The sequence below is a fragment of the Zootoca vivipara genome, chromosome 11 (assembly GCF_963506605.1).
Source record: "Zootoca vivipara chromosome 11, rZooViv1.1, whole genome shotgun sequence".
NCBI classification, from domain to species: Eukaryota; Metazoa; Chordata; class Lepidosauria; order Squamata; family Lacertidae; genus Zootoca; species Zootoca vivipara.
This window is the reverse complement of record NC_083286.1, coordinates 55,883,358-55,906,005: the sequence shown is the minus strand read 5'-3', so window position 1 is coordinate 55,906,005 and position 22,648 is coordinate 55,883,358. Positions and strand designations below refer to the sequence as shown.

The 22,648-nt window shown below is 48.5% G+C and overlaps 2 protein-coding genes across 2 annotated transcripts in view; one reads left to right on the top strand and one right to left on the bottom strand.

Moving 5' to 3' along the window:
* The first annotated feature begins 545 nt into the window (after window positions 1–545).
* Window positions 546–15,725, top strand: SIGLEC15 (sialic acid binding Ig like lectin 15). The gene is made up of 5 exons (XM_035100525.2): window positions 546–834; window positions 1,785–2,168; window positions 3,866–4,225; window positions 5,860–5,890; window positions 15,071–15,725. The coding sequence occupies exons 1-5, from the start codon at window positions 783–785 to the stop codon at window positions 15,141–15,143; spliced, it is 900 nt and encodes a 299-aa protein (XP_034956416.1). The 5' UTR covers window positions 546–782; the 3' UTR covers window positions 15,144–15,725.
* A 163-nt stretch (window positions 15,726–15,888) lies between these two features.
* Window positions 15,889–22,648, bottom strand: part of EPG5 (ectopic P-granules 5 autophagy tethering factor) — a 63,573-nt gene continuing 56,813 nt past the window's right edge. Inside the window, exons 42-44 of the mRNA XM_060280379.1 lie at window positions 20,959–21,174; window positions 18,921–19,035; window positions 15,889–18,803 (exon numbers count right to left, since the gene is read on the bottom strand). Coding sequence (XP_060136362.1) covers window positions 18,621–18,803; window positions 18,921–19,035; window positions 20,959–21,174 — 514 coding nt within the window. The 3' untranslated portion in view covers window positions 15,889–18,620. The remainder of the gene's footprint in view (window positions 18,804–18,920; window positions 19,036–20,958; window positions 21,175–22,648) is intronic.

Genomic DNA, 22,648 nt, shown 5'->3' with positions numbered 1-22,648 from the left:
AGGGAAGTTTTTAACCTGTGATATTTGATGTATTTTAATGTTTGTTGGAAGCCGCTCAGAGTGGCAGGGGAAGCCCAGCCAGATGGACGGGGTATAAATAATAAAAAATTATTATTATTATTATTATTATTATTATTATTATTATTATTAAACATTTCTCTAGCACTTTGCAGCCCCCTTGTCTGCCCATGTTTCCTGATCTGAAAGAGTCCAGGTGGAGGGATCTTCATGATGTCTTCCCATGGGCTTTACTCTGGAGTGTAGGCACCCAGGAAGGCTGCAGAGTGCAGGCAATTTGTAGAATGGAAGAAAGGGCACCCACAAACACCCCTCGGCCTCAGCAATAAAGCATGCATGATTTAAAATAATAATAATAATCTCTGCACCCAAGGATCATAAGAATTTCACCTAAATTTTCTCTCCCCGTGTATGCAATGTAGTTTCTCATTAATTTTCTCATTGAAGAGTTTGATTTTTTACAGGGAGACATTTTCAGCACAGCACTAGTTAAACCCAAGTCATATCAGCCCTTGCCTTCACCCTGGTTAAATGGTTGGGGGGGCAGTGTAGGGAGAAGAAGAACCCAATGGCTTCTTTCTTGCTATGGCTTTTATACTCATCAGCTGGCCAGCCATGTGAACTCACATTTTCCAGGATAAAGGAAGTCCAGTCACATTCATTCTGCAAAGTGGAACCACTGCTTCAGCATTTTACCCAACAGCAAACAAAGAGTGGATCTGAACAGATCAGCAAACAAGGTTCACAGTGGAGCAGCCCAGGAGATGGAAGGCACTAGCTTCTTGCTCGCATGTCTGCTTTGCTTTCTTAAGAAAGGTGAGTTTTGCTTAGGGGAGACTTTCCCCCTCTCGTCCTTATGTTGTTCTTGGAATTGCCCAATTCCCTATGGGACAGATTGGAGGGCAAAACCCAAGACGTTGCAGGTCTTGGGTCAAAAACTGATTGGTAGCCAATGGAGCTCTATCAGCGGCTGCTGGTCCTGTTGACTATGTTCTTCCGGTTGAAGCAGGGCTGCCTCTGAATACAAGCTGCTGGGAATCACAGGTGGGGCGGGCGTGTTGTTAGGATTAGGTCCTCCGTGCAGACTTCCTGCAGGCATCTGGCTGGTCACTGTGGCAACAGAATGATGGACTGTGGTGGGTCTTTGGCTTGCCCCAGCAGCGTTTTTCATATGCTGTTACTCTGCCTTAGACAGAACGCAGCAGCATCCACACAATCCATTTTGTACCGTGGCTTCATAGCCTCACTTGTTTGGAAACCCTTAACCATGGTTTCTCGGTTTTCACATAATGGGGAGCCCTAGCTGACTGCAGCTTCTGGGTTTGATTCCTTGCACACTCAAAGGGAGCTGAGAAGTGAAAGCAATGGGGATCCATGCAACTGCACAAAGCTTGTGAATATCCTAGCTTTTTTAAAAAAACAACCCACAAGTCCCAACACCACACTCTCCTCCCCCAATTTCTGATAAACCATGTTTATTGTACCTTCCTTAAAAAAAATACCAGCTAAAGGAGCCAGCCACTCTACAATTCTCTGATTCTGTTATGCTCTGACTCGACCCTACTCTGTAATTTGAGCCTTGCCCTGAACTCTGCCTGCCATGTAGATGGGAACTATTGTCCTTCTCTACAGGATAATCCCTTTTCAAACACTTATTTTGTCACATTCTCACATTCCACTCTCAGGTGTGCACTGAAAAATATAGCTGAGTTTGGGTAGGAACCGGTTCTTGGTTAACTAAAGATCATTGATGCTTTCCCTTCCAGGTGTTTCTTCCAAAGGCTGGTCCATGCACATCCCGTCAGAGGTAACGGGTGAAATTGGCAAGGCAGTTGCCTTGCCCTGCACATTCACACACCCACAGAACACCAACGACCAGACCCTGACAGCCATTTGGCGGGTCAAAGAGCCTTTCAACGGGGCCATTGTTTTCAAGTGCGTTTCCCACAGCTTGAGCGACCCCTGCAAAACCACCGTCGGCTCAGAAGGCAGATACAAGCTCTTGGGGAACCCAAGGCAGAACAACCTCTCGCTCCAGATCAACAGCCTGACGTGGAATGACAAGAACAGATACTTCTGCCGAGTCGAGTTCTCCGGGGATTTCCACGACAAGTATGAGAGCAGGATGGGAATCAGGCTCCACCTCATAGGTGAGAGGAACTTCAGATCCAATAAAGAGGGAAGGGGGCAGAGCTGGAAATGGATGACCAGTGTGGAAGGTTGGCACTGAGAGAGGTGTACACCCAGGAGGGGCGTCCATAGTCTATTGCCTCTGTTCCTGTTCAACATCCTGCCTCTGCCCATTCACCTGCCCATTTTGGGGCACGGGAGGAAGGCAATGTGAAAGAAGCAGCCTTGGCAGCGGCTGTCCTGCTTTGTGGTAAGCAGGGCAGATCCCAAACTGAGTGAAAGGCAGGATGGTAAATCCTAAATGATGGAGTGTAGAGGAGAAGGTGAAAAAGCATGGTTGTCCCATATCATATCAAATCAAATCAAATCAATAAATTTTATTGTTTATAGCCAATGGCCATCACAGTGCAGTATGAGTGCAAACCACACAGCTACAAAGCAAAAGACATTGCATGCACCAGACCAGAACACTTATACGTCACAAATTTAGAAATGTTCCTTCTGGTCAGCATCCCTAGGGTTTGGCACTCACGCTAAGGTTACCAGACGTCCCCGTTTCCCGGGGACAGTCCCTGGATTTACAAATCAGCCCCCTGACAAAATCCTATCATTCCTTATGAAGTTGAAAAGTGTCCCTGGATTCATTGAAAAATATATGGTAACCTTAACTTACGCTATCCAGAAAGCTTGTCCTTATCTTTCTTGCCGCTGGTGAAAATGGTGCTGCCCTAGAGCTGATGCCCTTATCAGCATCTGCCAACAACCATTCAATTTTCAAATCATCTGGTTGACCTTCTAAGGTGATCTGAAAAGGGGAGATAAACTTAACTGTGGGAGTATCATACAATGGGCAATACAAAAGACAGTGTACCAGATTAGTTTCCCCATATGCATACTGGGACTGTGCATAATTTAAAAGGGGCCTAACAGGAAGGGGTTTTGAGTTCACTGGGGGAGAATGTGCACACACACACACACACACACACACACACACACATGCATATACAGTGGAACCTCGGTTTATGAACACCTCGGTTTACGAATTTTCAGTTTACGAACGCCACGGACCCATCTGGAACGGATTAATTCACTTTCCATTACTTTCAATGGGAAAGTTCGCTTCAGTTTATGAACGCTTCAGTTTATGAACAGACTTCCGGAACCAATTACACCCATGCTTCAGTTTATGAACATTTCAGTTTAAGCACTCCGCGGACCCCTCTGGAACGGATTAATCCACTTTCCATTACTTTCAATGGGAAAGTTCGCTTCAGTTTATGAACGCTTCAGTTTATGAACAGACTTCCGGAACCAATTACACCCATGCTTCGGGTTAAGTACGCTTCAGGTTGAGTACTCCGCGGACCCGTCTGGAACAGATTAATCCACTTTCCATTACTTTCAATGGGAAAGTTTGCTTCAGTTTATGAACGCTTCAGTTTATGAACAGACTTCCGGAACCAATTGTGTTCATAAACCGAGATACCACTGTACAGTGGTACCTTGGTTTACGAACTTAATCCGTTCCAGAAGTCCGATCTTAAACCAAAGTGTTCTTAAACCAAGGTGTGCTTTCCCATGGAAAGTACAGTGGTACCTCGACAACCTCCTTCCGGGTTTGCAGCATTCTTATTCCAAGTTGTTCATAAACTAAGCTGCTCTTAAATCAAGGTACCGCTGTTTTTGCATTGTGTTCATATTTTGGGACTTTCTGCAGCTCCCCCCAGGATCGTTAACATCTCCGTCCAGACCAGCCAGGACCACGCTTTCCATGCAAAGTGCACAGCCGAAGGAGAGCCTCTGCCCACCCTGACATGGGCTGGTCCTCCCTCCGACAACATCACCTCGGCTTCAACTACGGCCCACCAGATAACCAAGGAGCTTCAGCGCCTGACGCACGATGGGAAATACACCTGCACAGCTGTTAACAGCCTGGGAAGAGCAGAGGGGGCTGTATACTTCTACAAATTCAGAGCTGGGGGCAGCTCCTGGGTCCTGGTCCTTTTGTTTGCCGCCTTGGGGATTAAGATGCTGGCGCTGGTGGCAATACTGGGGTTTGGCGCTTTCTGGAAGAGAGGTAGGTGCACGTTTCTGTTGCGTCGTCAATCACTCAGAGATGCTTCCTAATTAAACAAAGCAATAGTAGCAGAAACAGCAGCGGTGTTCATTGAGAAACCAAAGGGGATGAAAATCTGGATTTGGTTTCACATTCCAGTTTTGCAGGTTAGCAATTGGTTTTTATATATTTGCACCATCAGCATGCATGGTGCTTTATGTCATCAACTTGATCATATTGATCACTTTTAACCCATACATGCATTTAGGCCCCATTTCTTTTCTTTTTTTAAAAAATGCTCTATATTCAAAAGATGTGTGCTGTTGCTGTTATGACCCATTTAAATCAGGCCGGCTGAAGACCAATGCTTTAGAACAGTGTTTCACAAACTTGGATCTCCAGATGTTGTTAGTAGGACCAGGCAAGTAGGACCAGAGGGATGGTGGGAATTGTAGTCCCAAAACCGCTGGAGACCCAAGTTTGGAAAAACCCAGATGTAGCGTACAGAAGGTCAAGCCCTTGTCCTGAGGAGTTTATGGTCTAAAATTCAACATGCAGAAAATATTTGTTGCAAGTGGAGTTGCAGAAGCAGCCTGCAGGATGTGAATTCCAGACCTTGTGGGACTCCATTTCCCATCAGCCTCAGCCAGCACAGCTAATGGTCAGAGGCAATGGGTGCTGGAGAGTCCAACACCAGGTGGAGTGTACCATGTTGGGGGAAGGTTGCGTTATACAAAGGAACACTGAGCTCCTCAATGGTGAAGCTATCTGTCAGGAGTATGGGCAGGAGTCAGGCTCTGGGGCCTGTAGTGCTTTGCAGGACTGGGGTCTGCCTCAGCTTGTGCTGGAGAAGCAAGGAGTGGCCACTCAGGTGAGGCCACTTGATAACTCACTGCACCTGGTGGCAAGAGCTGGGAGGGATAAAAGCTCAGCATTTCCCTTCAGCTCTTGGCCACAGCAACGCAACCCCTGCCTTGTTGCATCTGGCCTCCTGTTCCTTGATCCTTCGCCTTGCTCCTCGACCCTTGGACCTTCACCTTGCCGGCGCCTTGCTCCTCGACCATTGGACCTTCGCCTTGCCGACGCCTTGCTCAACTCCCAGACCTTCCCCTCCGCCTTACTCCTTGACCCTCGGGCCCTCGCCTCCGTGACGCCCTGCTTCCCAACCTTCGGTTCCTTGACCCTGCGACTGCCTGCTGCTGGACTCTCAGCCCTGCACCATCCGGACCCCTGCTGGACTCTCAGCCCTGCACCATCCGGACCCCATTCCTGCTTCCACACCACCATCTTGCCCCCGGTCCTGACGTCCTCAGGCGGGCCTGCTACCTCCCACCGTCCAGACCGTGACACTATCCCTGTGCATGGACAACTAGCGTGTCAAGAAGACTAGGCTACAAAGGGGGGGGGACCCTCATCCTGACATCTAGTTTTCTACATGCAGAGAACCTTTGTGCAGAGGAGCATTCAATCTGCCGACCCCCACTATGGCCCAGACACAGGTCCGTTGTTTCCGTAAGAACCAGGTTTTGGTCTATCAAGGACTTGGGCTTTTGCTGGCTCTCCAGTATTTGCTCACTTGAAAATTACAAAACAATGCAGAAAGAAAACTGATAACACCTTTCTCTTTATTTTTTGTCTCTTGCATCAAATCACAGACAGCTTGATGGCTCCAACCAGCCTATCACGGTAAGAAATTCTTCCATCTCAGCTTCAAATTGGGTCGGCAGGTCTGGGAGGGTGCCAGAAGCAAACTCGGCCCTCCAGATGCATTGGGACTACAAGTCCCATCATCCCTGACCATTGGTCCTGCTAGCTAGGGATCATGGAAGTTGTAGGCCAAAAACATCTGGAGGGCGAAGTTTGGGGAAGCCTGAGCTAGACGAAGGGTTTCATGGGCTTGCTTGGGCCATTGTGCCAATTCCCAATATGCTGGCCTTCCTGATACACTGGATTTCCACATGCAGGCTTGTTCTTAGTTGACAGAGCGCTGCGACATACCACCTGCTCCCTCTGCCTCCCACCAGCTGGCATACAAAACTGTACGGTGCTCTGATAGGTCTTTCACGTTCATTTATTATCCGGCAAAACCTACAGTAGAAGTGGAATCTCAGCCCAACTCTCTGAAGTGCATGAATAGCCACTAAACACCATGAGCGGTTTTTTAAACGAGTTTTTGTCATGAGGAACTACTGCAGGACATGGACACAGGGTGGGAGAGCAGGGCAAAGATCCGTGGAATAGAAGACGCTGCCTTATAAATAGGTCAGACAGACCATTTGAGCATCTAGCCCAATACTGCCCACTGTGACTGGCAGTGTCTGGCAAAGAAGGGCTTTCCCATCACATGCTTCGTGGTCATTATTTTTCCTGGCAAGGAAGGAATTATGCCAAATTAGGACATTCCACTCTCATTCATTCCACCCATCAACAAAAGCACACACACACACACACAGAAACACCATAGCTGCCAAGTCTCCCATTTTCCCCGGGAAATCCCCATTTTTCCAGCTGTTCCTAGCTGAAAAAACGATTTTTTTGTTTTTCCCTGGTTTATTCTGGCGCGACGGCCATTTTGGAACTGGGCGCAGCATGCTCAGAAGCGACTTTTGATGCTGCTCTGCCCAGTTCCAAAATGGCTGCAGCACTACTTCCGGTCTGCTATTTCCGGCCCGGTCCCTTATTTCTCTGACAGCAACTTGGCAGGTATGAGAAACACACAGACGAAACAAAATAAAAAAATTCCTTCCAGCAGCACCTTAGAGACCAACTAAGTTTGTCATTGGTATGAGCTTTTGTGTGCATGCACACTTCTTCAGATACACTGAAAGAAAAGTCACCAGATGTGAGAGGGTGGGGAGGGGTATTACTCCCTCCTTGTGGTGGGAGTGGGTGATTGACTCCCACCACTCCCACCACAAGGAGGGAGTAATACCCCTCCCCACCCTCTCACTATATATAACAGGCATCCCCAAACTACAGCCCTCCAGATGTTTTGGACTACAATTCCCATCATCCCGGACCACTGGTCCTGTTAGCTAGGGGTCATGGGAGTTGTAGGTCGAAACATCTGGAGGGCCGAAGTTTGGGGGTGCCTGGTATATAAGCATCTGGTGACTTCTGTTTCAGTGTATCTGAAGAAGTGTGCATGTACAGAAAGCTCATACCAAAAGCTCATACCAATGACAAACTTAGTTGGTCTTTAAGGTGCTGCTGGAAGGAATTTTATTATTTTGTTTCGACTACATCAGACCAACACGGCTACCTACCTGTAAATAAAACACACATGAGAGAGAGAGAGAGAGAGAGAGAGAGAGAGAGAGAGAGAGAGAGAGAGAGAGAGAGAGAATCATTTCTGAACCATTAGCAGACACATCACCTTTCACTTTGTTTCTGCCCAACTTCAAAGTGCAGAATATTTTAGAATCTGGGCAGAGAAGAGTCAGTGGTTTTCAGCATGACTTAGCAGTTTCCCTCCGACGTTCTTAATTTAGATTGAAATTATAAGAACATAAGAACAGCCCTGCTTCAGTAGCCGAGTAGCCCATCAAGGTCAGCACCTGTTCTCACCGTAATCCGACCAAGACCACAAGCAGGACCTGAGAGCAGAAGCGCTCTTCCCCATCTCTGCCCTTGGCCAACTGCTGGCCTACATTTTGAGGTGCCCACTTTCAAACAGTGTCTTTTGTTTTTTTCCCTTCATTGTCTGGCATGAGCACACAAACACACCCATTTATTTATTTTTTAAAAAAGAGGGTAGCAGTCGCCACTACACAAGATGGCAGACAGAGGGCCTTTGAGAACAATGAGAGACGCATCCCTTTGTTCCCCGTAAGGCTTCTTCGTTTCTGCTGCGGAAACCCAGGTTTTGTGGAATTTAGAAACAGAACTTTGCCCAAACCTGTTTGCAGGAGATGAAATTGAGGAGAGCATTTGAAATATACTCGGAGTCAAGAGTGAATTTCATGCTCTTTATTCAGCTCATAGTCATCAAGGAGGAGAAGAGAAGATGAATGGCTCTTTTCCCCAAACCATCTGCTTATATACATTATTTACACAATGGGCCTTGCGTGATTGGCTACTTCAGGGCTACACCTGTGGGCCAATTATATTGTGGATTGACTTCTGCCTGCAGCCTGATTGGCTGCTCCTACAGGCCAATCAGGTAGCAGATTCACTTCTGCCAGCCGCCTGATTGGCTGCTCCAGCAGGCCAATCAGGTTGCGGATTCACTTCCACCTGGAGTTGGATTGGGTAGCTCCCGCTGATTCTGAATCCTATTGTTCTAGGATTCAGCTCAGTACATAACACCCCTCCCCTCTAAGTTCCAGTCCTGCGCGGGAAGTTGCATTCGTAGTCCCCAAGGTCTGCTGGCCGCCTCCGTGTGCGTTGTGGCCTGGGGTGTTCCTTGGTCAGGGGTTCTGGTTCTGGCTCGTGTTCCGAGGCTGCTGGCTGTGCCAGGGCTGTCTGGTCTGGCGCCACTGAACCACTAGGTTGTAGCTCTGGTTCCGGTGCCCTTCCAGCCTCGGGGCGCCCCTCTGTGCCTACTGCTTCTGCTTCCCCTGCCCACCCCTCTCGCTCTACAGGCCTCACTGCCCTGCTGTCCCCTTGGGACCCTTCTGTCCCGCTCTCCTCCCGGGTTCCTCCTGGGAATCGTCGCCGTAGCTGGTCACAGTGGCGGCGCCAACATTGCCCCCCTTCCGTTAGTACCTCGTACGACACGGGACCGGTCACCTTGGTGACTGTGGCGGGTACCCATGCTGGGCCTGCCCCAAAATTCTTTGCATACACTGGGTCCTGGGCCACAAATGTCCGGGGGTTCCTGCCTTTCCCCACCACTACCTCATCCTGAGCTCTGTCGGGGTGAAGTCGGTCCAGTCTAGTTGCAAGGCGCCGGCCCATTAGTAATTCAGCTGGGCTCCGGCCCGTCGTTGTGCTTGGGGTGCTGTGCTGTGCTAGAAGAAATGCGGCAAGGCGGTATTCCCAGTCCCCTTGTGTCATGCGGCGGAGGCTGTCCTTGGTGGTCCGCACCATGCGCTCCGCTTGGCCAGTGGTGGCAGGGTGGAATGGTGCTGAGCGGATGTGGCGGATGGCGTTCTGCGCTGTGAAGGTCTGGAACTCCTCTGACGTGAATGCGGTTCCATTGTCCGAGACGAGGGTGTCAGGGAGCCCGTGGGTCGCAAACAGCTTACGGAGTACCCGGATGGCTGCCGCCGTAGAAGTGGATGGTACCAGTGCGACCTCCAGCCATTTGGTGTAGGAATCCACCACTATGAAGAATGTTTTTCCCTGGAAGGGGCCAGCGAAGTCCACGTGCAAGCGTGACCATGGATGTCGGGCGGACTCCCAGGGCTGGACTGGGGCCCTTGGGGGATCCGGGCGGGATTCTTGGCAGGTCTGGCAGTGTTGGACCCAGGCCTCTATCTCTCTGTCAATCCCCGGCCACCACACATAACTCCTGGCAAGTGCCTTCATCCTCACTACCCCTGGGTGTGTCTCGTGTAGGGCTGTGAGGACCCTTTTGCGGAGGGGCTGGGGAACAACAACCCTGCTTCCCCATAACAGGCACCCCTTGTGGGCCGACAGTTCATGTTTGCGGTTTGTGTAGCCAGCGAATTCTGGCCCGGGGCTGCTGCTGGGCCATCCTCGCCACACCCAGTCCAGGACCCGGGAGATGACCCTATCTTTTGTGGAATGGTGCGCAACTTCTTGTGCCTGAATGGGTCGGTCGGGAAGCAGCTCCAGGGTCATAACCTCTTGCGCAGGCGCTGGGTCGGGGCCTGTTTCTGGTAGTGGTAGCCTGCTGAGGGCGTCTGCGTGGCCCATCGCCTTCCCAGGGCGGTGGATTAGTGCATACTGGTAGCCGGCAAGGAAAATTGACCACCTGAGGACACGTGGAGACAACACTTGGGGGGTCTGCTTCTCAGGGGCAAACAGGCCAAGCAACGGCTTGTGGTCAGTCACTATGGTAAAGGGCCGCCCGTACAAGAAATCATGGAATTTTTTTACGCCCTTCACGATTGCCAGACCCTCCTTGTCAATCTGTGAGTAGTTTCGTTCGGCTGCAGCAAGCGTCTGGGAGAAGTATGCCACCGGCACCTCTCTTCCATCCGGGAGTTGGTGTCCCAGGACAGCGCCGATGCCATAGGGAGAGGCGTCGCATGCCAGCACCACTGGCAGCCTCTCGTCGAAGTGTGCTAAGACCGAGTTCGAGACGAGCAAGTCCTTGACTGCCTGGAATGCGGCCCTTTGTCGCTGGCCCCACACCCAAGGGGCCCTTTTATCTAGGAGTCTGTGTAGGGGCTCCGCTACCGCTGCCTTATGGGGAAGGAAGGCATGGTAAAAGTTCAATAGTCCCAAGAATGACTGAAGTTCGGGCTTGCTCTTCGGCGCTGGGGCCTCACAAATGGCCCGTACCTTGTCACCGGTTGGATGGACCCCTTCTGCGTCCACCTTAAATCCCAGAAAGTCCACCTGCGGCACTCCCAGTAAACACTTTTCCCGCTTCACCTTGAGGCCCGCCGTCTGGAAACGGTGCAGGACGGAGCGGAGGCGGTCCTCAAATTCCTCTGGTGTGGGCCCGGCGATCAGTACATCATCGAAGAAGGGGGTGACGCCAGGAATCCCTTTAAGGAGAGAGTCCATTAGATTCTGGAATATGCCTGGTGCCACGCTAACGCCAAATTGCAGCCGCTTAACTCTGAATGCCCCTCTGTGCGTCACAATCGTCTGAGCCTCTGCTGTGGCTTCGTCCACAGGCAACTGTTGATACGCTTGGGCCAAGTCCAGTTTGCCAAAGATTTTTGACCCAGCCAGGGTGGCGAGGACATGGCTGACCACTGGCACTGGGTATGCATGGGCCGTGAGAGCCTTGTTTATGGTGCATTTGTAGTCTGCACAGATGCGGACCGAACCGTTAGGCTTGACGGGTGTGACAATTGGAGTTTCCCAGGGGGCGTTGGGCACCGGCTCCAGCACTCCTTGCTCCACGAGCCGGTCCAATTCCTCGTCTATGCGGGGTTTCAGGGCGAACGGGACCCAGCGGGCCTTGTGCCTGATGGGTCGTACAGCGGGGTCTAGCTGTAGGGCAATGGGGGGTCCTGTATATCGTCCCAATGCCCCATCGAAAACCCCTGGAAACTCTTTGCATATGGCGTCCACGTCCACTTGTAAGCTAGTGCGGTTCACCCCGGTAACGGCTAGCCCCAGAGGTCCAAACCATGCCAGTCCCAGTAAGCTAACGTAGGGGCCCTTAACTACCAGCAAGTCCAATTGTTGCTTTCGCCCTCGATATTGCACCCTGAAGGTCCCCACCCCCATAGTAGGGACCTTACGTTTCTGGAAGTCCCGGAGGGTGAATGGGGCCGGCCTTAGTTTGGGACCCCCATTAGGGCACAGTTCCCTTAATGTTCGGGCCGAGATTATGGATAGAGTTGAACCCGTGTCCAGCTCCATGCGGCATGGGGCTCCCTCTATCTGTACCTCTATATAAATTTTCTCTGTGCTGGGATGGGGCAACTGGAATACCTGGTAGTCCGTGATCTCCGTCGAGTTGCCTTGGTGCATGGTGCCGTGTGACCTGGGGCTCCTGGGTCGGTCATCTGATGCTTGTCGACGGGTGAGTCGAGCCCGACACACCCGGGCGATGTGTCCCAATTTTCTGCACTGCCTGCACTCTGCGTTGCGGAAACGACAGGTCCTCCTCTCGTGGTTCTCCCCGCAACTTGCACAGTTCCCTCCTTCTCGTCGAGGCTGCTGTGGTGTGTGTGCTGCTTGAGTGCGCCGCTGTACTCGGTGTACTTCCTCCCTGTCAGATTCGGATTCGTCGGTGAGGTCTTCGTGGTAGACCCTCAGTTGGGATGGCGGGGCCGGTCGTGCCTCTTGCGTTGACCTCTCGGCGGCTTCGGTTGCCAGGGCTTCCTCCAGAGCAATCTGGAACGTGAGGTCTTTTTTGGCGTAGAGGCGTCGTTGCAACATCTCGTCCCTCAGGCCACCGACGAGGCGGTCACGAAGCATGTTCTCCAATTCTGAGAAGTTGCATAACCGGGCGGCTTGGCGGAGGGAGGTCACAAACCCAGTTATGGTTTCCCCCGGGGCTTGCCGCTTTGCGTAGAAGGCATTTCGGCAAGCTACCACCGAGGGCTGTGGTGAGAAGTGCTCCTTCAGCCGTTCCATTATTGTTTTGTAAGAGACGGTAGCGACATCTCTAGGTGCAAGGAGAGCCCGGGCGATTTCAAACGTCTCCTCTCCACAGACGCTGAAGAATGTTGCCCTCTTCATGGCATCGTTGGTGACTTCTTTCGCTTGCAGGAGGAAGTTGAAACGGGCGGCGTACCCTTCCCAGTCTCCTGATGCTGGTTTGAATGGCGAGAAGCTGCTGTCGGTTGCCATTCTGGGTTCCTTGGGTCCTGGAGCTGAAGCCTGGATGCACGGTGCGATGCAGCGGTGCAGTGCGTGGTGGCGGTCAGCTCAGCAGGATCCCATCCTCGTCGCCAGTGAAATATACTCGGAGTCAAGAGTGAATTTCATGCTCTTTATTCAGCTCATAGTCATCAAGGAGGAGAAGAGAAGATGAATGGCTCTTTTCCCCAAACCATCTGCTTATATACATTATTTACACAATGGGCCTTGCGTGATTGGCTACTTCAGGGCTACACCTGTGGGCCAATTATATTGTGGATTGACTTCTGCCTGCAGCCTGATTGGCTGCTCCTACAGGCCAATCAGGTAGCAGATTCACTTCTGCCAGCCGCCTGATTGGCTGCTCCAGCAGGCCAATCAGGTTGCGGATTCACTTCCACCTGGAGTTGGATTGGGTAGCTCCCGCTGATTCTGAATCCTATTGTTCTAGGATTCAGCTCAGTACATAACAGCATTCTTCCCAACAACTCTCAGCTCTAAGGACATAATTGACATAATTTGATGAGTCGCACCTGGCAGCAGCTCTCTGGGGTTTGAGACCCAGTCTCCCTCCCCAGGCTTACTTGGGAAGATGCCTGGGGCTGATCCTGAGACCTTCTTGCATGCAAGGCAGATGTGCTACTTCTGAGCTACAGCCCTGCCCCAGTTCCCTGTCTCCTTTTTTTAAAAAATTTAAAAAATAAATTAAAATAAACTTTATTAGAATTCAAATTAAAATACATTCGCAAGCACACAATAATATAAAAATTATAACATACAAAATCATATATAAATGATAATATAACATAAAAAAATAACGTTCAAATTCAAATATAAATACAGTGGTACCTCGGTTTATGAACACAATTGGTTCCGGAAGTCTGTTCATAAACTGAAGCGTTCATAAACTGAAGCGAACTTTCCCATTGAAAGTAATGGAAATTGGATTAATCTGTTCCAGACGGTCCGCGGAGTACTTAAACTGAAGCATTCATAAACTGAAGCAAACTTTCCCATTGAAAGTAATGGAAAGTGGATTAATCTGTTTCAGACGGTCCGCGGAGTACTTAAACTGAAGCATTCATAAACTGAAGCGAACTTTCCCATTGAAAGTAATGGAAAGTGGATTAATCCGTTCCAGACGGGTCCGCGGAGTACTCAACCTGAAGTGTACTTAACCCGAAGCATGGGTGTAATTGGTTCCGGAAGTCTGTTCATAAACTGAAGCGAACTTTCCCATTGAAAATAATGGAAAGTGAATTAATCCGTTCCAGATGGGTCCACGGCGTTCGTAAACCGAAAATTCGTAAACTGAGGTGTTCGTAAACCAAGGTTCTACTTTAATCATAATCATAAAGAAAACACAAACAAGCAAAAAGCAAAAAGCAGACATTCAGACATACATTCATACCCAAAATCAAAATAATCAAAATACATTTAAACATATAAATTTAACCTATAAATGAACCTATGATTATCAGCTATATTCCTAATTTCCTTTTTATCATACACCTTTATTTATTCCCCTACATCTCCTCCTGCCATGGTAGACTTCCACTTATCTCCCTCTCCTCAGGTTCTTCAATTAATATACTCTGGTACTGCTTCCCCTCGATCCTATGTAAATATATCGTATAATTCTCAAATAATATCTTAACTCAAAATAATTCACCATCACTCAGCTTTGTCAATTTAAATCAAATCAAATCAGCTCAATACGAGGCATTAGAAGTAAACCCCAGTTCCCTGTCTCCTGCCACAGGTGGTTTGAAAACAGGGGTGAGGAACCTATTGCCTTCATGAAGTTGCAGCTCCCCGCCATTCGTGTTGACTGGCCACAGTAAATTGGACTGGAGGAGTCCAGTAACATCTAGAGTGCCACAGGGTCCCTCACCTAGCAGTTTCCCAAGATTTGGTCTCCAGCTACAACCCCCCATCCCTAGCTAGAAGGACCAGTGGTGAGGGATGATGGGATTTGTGGTCCAAAAACAGCTGGAGACCCAAGTTTGGGAAACACAGGATTAGACAATTCCTTGGCATCGTAGCAAACAAGCTTCACCATATTAAAATTCATTGATCTGGATGAATCAAAGTGGTTGTTTTCATGGCAACATCTTCCGCCAATTAAAACCTTTCAGGCAGGATCCAGCCAAAGCTCACTGCCTTTTTCCATTGGGGAGTTAACTTGCAAACTAGAAGTTAAGTCCATTAAATTCAGTGGAGTTTATTTTTGAGTAGAATCCACAGGGTTGCTCAACAGGACAAAAAAAATGGGGGAAATCAGATGTATTTTGAGTTGATAATTTTAAGCAGCTGGGCTTTCTTTGTTGTAAACGACCTAAAAGTGTTTGGGTTTTAAAAAAAAGATTGTTATATAAATTTTGTTAAAATAAATAAAAATAGTCGCTTTCCGCCATGGATTGCTTCCCGCTTCTTGGAACTTATGTTGTTGACACTTTTCACCGGCAGGCAACCCATGCAAGATTCTCCATACGAAAACCTCAACCGCAGGATCAACTCCATAAGTCAAAACCTTCCCTAGTGAAACCGACAGAAGAAAGCCAACTGGGCATTAAGCAGTTCATGCACGAATAACTAAAACAATGTTGTGCACGAGTTAAAAGATCCTCAGCTATGCAGGACTCCAGAGTTTCATGCAGCGAAGCAGAGGTCCCACCCAGAGCATTATCACTCACAGATGTTGTGATGCAAAATTACAGAAGTGGATAAAAACTAGCGACTCCCTTGCGATGGAACATCTTAATGGGCCAGGACGTTGTTTGTTGCTGTTAAAATTGTGCTGCTGAATCTTTCTGCTAGCATTGTTGGGGCTTGTTTTGCTTTGTATTGTTGTGTTTTTTTTAATGGATTGAAAGTGGTTTTGCGTTAGTGTGTTTACACCATGATGCCTCTCTGCTTGTGCTTTTAGTAAAAGGTGAATGGTTTGTATACGACCTGAAGAGAAACCAGAGTATGTGCTTTCAAACATGTTGTAAGTCACTCAGAGAACTTTTTGGGCCGCGGCCGCCTAACGCATTAAATAAAAATAATGCACCTTAGAGACCAACTAAGTTTGTCATAGGTATGAGCTTTCGTGTGCATGCACACTTCTTCAGATGCATTAAATAAACATCAACAGCAGCAAGCTTGCACTTGCATGGCCACGTAGCTGTCCGTCACCCATCAGCTGAAGTGCTTTCCTTTGCAGACCACCCTGAATTTGTGAGGTGGGGGGGGGGGTCCTCCAGTCAATCTCAGGAGGTCTGGTCTGAAGGCAAACAAAATCCCTATCTTGATGAAGCTTGATGGGGCTGGTCAATGCCTGGATGGGCAACAGTACAGGGATCATGTGATTTTTCTGCCTTGGCTTTCTTGCTGGATGGAAGGTGAACTATAAGCGTAATAAAATGTTTTGCCAACCAGCCTCTCATGAAGGGAAGAGCACCCCACTGCCCCATCAACACACACTCAACTGGTACCCCAACTGACAAAACAGCCTGTCCCCAATATAAGAGTCTCAATCATGGTTCTAGTGTTTCTCACTGTTTATTTCACATGGTCCTTGCAGACACAATTATAAACACACATCCTGTTGAAACCACAGGCAAAACAATAGCTCCCATATCAGAACTATCACGCCCGATGCACACATAATAGTTTCTGCCTTTTCACAGACCTTTTTTTTAATAATATAAATTTATTAATTCTGAGCTGAGGGTAAAAAAGAACCATCTCGGAAGGCTTCTCTTCTTCCTCTTCTCTCTCTAAAAAGCACTAATAATTCTTCTTCCAGTTGTGAGGTCCTCTAAACATGAAGTCCCACCCAAGCAGTGATCTTTCATTACCAGTGCACCATAGGGGCAAGCTGCCTTGTCCTATATCTGGAAGCTCAATCCACAATGTGAGTTCTGAAGAACCCGGTGCACAAGGTTCTTGTTATTTGGCATAATTTGGCAATTTCGTGAGGAAAGGAAGGACTCTGGGATTTGCTGTTTCAGAAATCATTAGCTGAAGGCTAACGCTAAAATATCATTTGCCGGTATGAGACGCTGAAAAGTTTGGAGAGAGGAAACTTTGCCTGCCAAGTAGAGCTAAAGGCATGAACATGCAGGTACATATTCAAACAGAAATGCACTCTCGGGTTTTGTTTTGTTTTTACTGATGAGCTCAGAAAGGAAAAGCCTCTTTAAACCCGAAAAGGGGGCAGGGGTGAGAAGCACAGGACGTGCCTGAAGTGTTTGCCGGAATCTCTATTTGAGCAAATGAAATCCCAGCAATAAATAAAGATATATCGAAAGGTCTGTTGCCAAAGCTTAGCAGCTTCACCGTCCCAAGTGCATTTCAATGAGACTCAAAAGACAGTTGTTGCAAGTCAGCCCATTGCAATGAACTGAGCATCTGGCCCCCTGACGATGCTGGGTTACAATTCCCATTCTCCGTGGCTACTGGCCATGCCGGTTGGGGCCAATGGGGGTGGAGAGTTCGGCAACATCTGCAGGGCACCCCCATTGGCTATGCCAGGCATAGCGGGTTGCACCAAGAGTGCGTGCGGAGGTTATCAGGGTCTCATTTTTTCCTCAAAAGGAAGGGGGGCAATCTTAGCAAACTCGCTCAAATAAAGCAACAGTAACTGAACAAATCAGCGAGCCGGGAGACGCAGCTTGAGAGGCACATCGTATACACGCAGGTAAATAAAGGGCACACACACACACACACACCCCAGCGGTACTCTGTATATTGAACAGACCCTTATGCAGTGTCATCCGAGCCTCACAAGACAGACAGACACACCAGAAAGGCTACACAACCTCTTCCTTCCTTAGGACACTTAGCAGTAAACGTTCAGCTGATTACTATGAAGCTTATCACTCCATATAGGACTTCAGCTTAAGGAAAAGGTGTTGGGTGGGGAGAAATCAAACTTGCTTTGCTGTATTGACAGAAAGAATCCAATCTATTCAAATGATGTGTTTAAAGGGTAGGGTAGCCAGCTTTTGAGTTGTATCTGCTCCAGGTGAGAGGAATCCTAGGCGCCTTGCAGGGTTTCTACCCTGCCAGCGTCGATGGTCCGTCGTACCATTACAAGAAAACCATAATTTTCCTAATTAAACTCTTAAGAACACTCCAGTAATTAGGACGCTGCCGCCTTCTCCGTGCTACTGAAATCCGACAATTTTTTTGTGTTGTTCTTTGCTCCTTTTACTGCCTTATAATAAAAAGACGCATGAAAGCAATAGCTTGTTCTATGCACATGATAAGGAAGTGACGTGGGAGACTCTCTCCCTTTCCCCAGAACCCTTAAACAAATGAATCCAGCTTCTGTCAATTTGGCTGGGCAAAGATGCAGGTGGTTTGCCTCGCTAGGTTCCATTTTTATCACACATCAGAAGCATTGAGGACAAATAGATGGAGGCAAATTAAGCAAGAGCAGGGGGGTGGGGAGAGAGGTGGTCCAAAATCCTGATTAGGTAACGACCAGTGAGTCCAGAATGGCCTATGAGTTTCACAGTCGGTCAAACAAAGAAAGAAAGAAGAAAAGGCACAGAAAGCAAAATCAAGTTGGAGAAAGTGCTGGGGCAAAACAAACCCTGCATTATTTCCAAATGCAGCTGGTGATCACCAGCTCTAAAGTCACTTAACAGTCTTCAAGCACAATCCTGCATGGAGGTCTTCGTAAAGTCCATGGAAAATCAAACCAGAGCCCCGCAAAGCCCTGAATCAGTGAACCACGCCATTAAGGCTGCATTAAAACAAAAACAAAAGCCAGACAAGTGTTTTGGCTCGGCAGAGACGCAAGAGAGATTTGTGCAGGTTTTAAAGCCCAGCTACGAAAACCTCCCAGGTGGTTTTCAAAACAGTCTGTCTAATCTTTGCCCTCTCTCTGTCTCTTCCACCACTTTGACAAAGTGAAACCCTGTGAATGACAGCTACTTGTGCAATGGTCACTGCTGACTGTAAACTGAAGATAATCCATGATTGCAATGCGAGGCAGGATGAGGCCACCTCCCCCTGCTTGCTGCTATCGTATGGCGTCCAAGTAATGCACTTCTGGGTACAAAGTATTGACGAGGATAGCCAGGAGGTTCGGCCCATCGCGAAGGCAGCAGCGAGAGTCCCTGACAAACTGGGAGGCCTGGGAGATCTGCTCCTGGTATTCTGCGTACTGTTTGTTTGATGTCATGGAATCGAGAGCACTCAGAGCCTGCAAAGATGGAAACAAGCTATTACACCCACCAAGGGGAACACAAAGAGCATTCTTGATACAGGAACCAGATTAAATAAACCACTCAGGGTGCAGCCCGGGAAGCATTCAATCTACCTGCTGAGCTTTGGCAGAGAGGTGAAGCTCCGCGCCAGGCCTGAGACGGATCTGGTTCTCCACTGGAATCTGTACCAGCAGGAAGGCAGACATACTCCGGGCAGCGACACGGAACCTTCAACGAGAACATGAAGAGGGAAGCGAGTTGGCAGGGAGCTCCTCTCTCCATAGAAAACAGAGAAACACACACACAGAACTCTTTCCCTACAAATTCCACCTAAAAATATGCAGTTCCAGTCCGGCTTTATTTTTGCCCTGCATTACATCTCCGCGCGATCACTGCCACTCTCTCATCCTAACCTACTGGAAGGGTTATAGTGAGGATAAGGAGGGAGGCAGGAGAGAGGAGAGGGCAAGTTCGAGCCCTGCATGCTGCTCTGAGCTCAGGGAGATAACCCTGCAAACTGATCTGAGGACAGCAGGACACCAAGGCTGCGGAAATTAACCTTTTCAGAGGGAAGGGTGAATCTTTGGCATCCTTTTGTCAACCTTTTGCTCTGCACTTTCTAGGCACGAGTCCACCCTTTAGCACACTCCTCCTCGCTTTTTTTCTTGCCCCAGTGCTTTCCCTGCAAAAACACAGCCTTTAACGCTGAATCAGAACAAACAGGAATTTTGGTTTTCCGTGTCCTTGGCATTTGCTCCAATTCAGCAGTAAAGAGCAGGTTTTCACAGGGAAAGCGCTGGAGCAGTTTCCCCCAAACTTGGGTCCTCTGGCTGTTTCTGGACTACAATTCCCAGCATCCCTGACTACTGGGTTCTGCTAGCAAGGGATGGTGGGAGCTGTTGTCCAAAAAACAGCTGGAGTCCCAAGTTTGGGAAACCCTGTGTTCCGAGTGCGAGGGGTGAGAAATGCCCGGATAAGACATTTTAAGGTCGAAATCTGTGCCTAGAAACGTGGCACAGAAGGAAGACTGGATGAGCCCTTAGACAAGTTTCCCTCAGCCTAACCTCCCTTACAGGGTTGTTGTTGGGATTAAATGAGGATGGGGGGAGAGCCAAGTCTGCCATCTTGAGCTCCTTGGAGGAAAAGGTGGGATAGGGTAAAATAAAATAACGTGGGATCTTTCCGACAAGTAACAGCTGTTTGACAGTGGAACAGACACCCTTAGGAAGTGGTGGGCTCTCTTTCCTTAGAGGTATTTAAGCAGAAGGTTGGGTGGACATCTGTCATGGATGCTTTGAGATTCCTGCACTGCAGGGGGTTGGACTAGATGACCCCCAGGGGTCCCTTCCAACTCGACAGTTCTATGAATTCATTAGATAAAAGTATTTGCCACAGCAGGAGGTGGGGGGGGAGAGGGAGATAAACTAATAATAATAATAATAATAGTTCTTGTTGTTGTGCAGGTTTTGTTGTGGTCAGTACATCCTGCCCTCTCCTTCACACACAAGAGGAAGACATCAGCAGACTTTGGGAGGAAAAATAAAATTGGGTGGAGAACTGGGAGGAAACCCTCAACAACACAAGGATTGGGCATGCCCTGTGGTGGTATATAATAATAATAATAATAATAATAATAATAATAATAATAATAATAAATTATTATTTGTACCCCACCCATCTGGCTGGGTTTTCCCAGCCACTCTGGGCGGCTTCCAACAAATATTTAAAATACATTAACATGTCACACATTAAAAACTTCCCTAAACAGGACTGCCTTCAGATGTCTTCTAAAAGTCTGGTAGTTGTTTTTCTCTTTGACATCTGGTAAGAGGGCATTCCACAGGGTGGGTGCCACTACCCAGAAGGCCCTCTGCCTAGTTCCCTGTAGCTTTGCTTCTCGCAGTGAGGGAACCGCCAGAAGGCCCTTGGCACTGGACCTCAGTGTCCAGGCAGAACGATGGGGGTGGAGACGACGTTGATTGTTGGTGGTGGGAATGGAATGGAGTATCTGGGAATGGGGCAAGATTCCATCCACGCAGCAAGCCCTTCACATTGCAACATATGCAACCGCTCTTGCTTGCCTTCCAAAAAGCCCATCTTTTTATTTGGGCACCCCTTTCCTTAATAATCACAACAGCAACACCTTTTTACCTGTTTGACAAAGGAGACTTCCTGCCCAGCCCGAGAGCCCCGAGGATTCCAGAGGTGAGCCTCTCTTCGGCCAGGAGGTTCTGCCTGCCTTGCAGAGACATCAGGATGCGGATGACCGACTCCATCAGGATGCCATCGTCCTGGTCCACTTGCAGGAGGCAGAGCTGCAGGATTTTGTGCCACCAAAGGAACAGCTTAGCTTCGTCCTTGGTGGAGCTTTTGGGGGGGAATTGCGAGGATTTGGGGGGACAGGGAAGGGGGGAGAGACACAGACAAAACCAGACACCATTAGAAACTGCCCATCACCCCAATGTTACTTCCCGTTAGCTGCTATCCCTCTTGAGAGAAGTATATGCCAAAGAAAGACTGCCCTTCTTCACACAGCGCACAGTTAAAACTGTGGAACTCCCTCCCTCAGGAGTCAGCAATGGCCACCAACTTGGATCGCTTTAAAAGAGGATTAGAGAAAATCATGGAGTTGGAGGGGGCTCTCGAGGGCTACTAGCCATGAGAGCTGTGTTCTGCCTCTACAGCTAGAGGCAGCAATATTTCAGGAGATGGGTCTTATCGTTTCCTCCTGCATCTTTTATAATAATGCAAATCTTTTACATCTCCATTATATCCAAAATTCACCATTATTCCAATACTACTAACAATTCTAACTGTTTACAGTGGTTTTTAAGGTAAATGATAAATTTCACCCATTCCTTATTAAAATTTTTAGTCTTCCTGATTTTTTAAAAAAATTATTTATTATTTATACCCCGCCCATCTGGCTGGGTTTCCCCGGCCACTCTGGGCGGCTTCCAACAAATACAAAAATACATTAAAATATCACAGATTAAAAACTTCCCTAAACAGGGCTGCCTTTAGGTGTTTTCTAAATGTCAGGTAGTTGTTCATCTCCCTGACCTCCGATGGGAGGGCGTTCCACAAGGTGGGCGCCACTACCGAGAAGGCCCTCTGCCTGGTTCCCTGTAGCTTTGCTTCTCGCAGTGAAGGAACCGCCAGAAGGCCCTCGGCGCTGGATCTCAGTGTCCGGGCTGAACAATGGGGGTGGAGACGCTCCTTCAGGTATATAGGACCGAGGCCGTTTAGGGCTTTAAAGGTCAGCACCAACACTTTGAATTGTGCTTGGAAACGTACTGGGAGTCAATGTAGGTCTCTTAGTGTTATGTGGTCTTGACGGCTGCTCCCAGTCACCAGTCTAGCTGCCGCATTCTGGATTAATTGCAGTTTCCGGGTCACCTTCAAAGGTAGCCCCACGTAGAGCGCATTGCAGTAGATTTCTGATTCTTCCAGTCATTTTTGCCATTTCGGCATAATCCATCAACTTAATCTGCCATATATCTGCAGGCAGAAGGGAGGACTCTCTCTCAACCAGGAGGTGTCAGGGATTGAAACTAAAACCTTCCAGTTGGGTTCTGACACTGAGCTATGGCCCTTCCCCTAAAAATAAGGCAATGTTCTAGTCATCAGTGTTCTGATTTAAATAGCAGAAGCTGACTCAACCTAAATGGTTCTCCCAGGTTTCAGGCAAGGATAGTGGCTCCCAGTTCTACCCAGAGATGCCGGGGATTGAACTCGGGAACCTTTTGCATGCATACGTGAAGAGGCATCTCCGCAAACAGTTGACTGCATTTTGTGTAGCCAGGAGAGTGTGAGCAGACAGTTTCCAGAGTCCATCCAT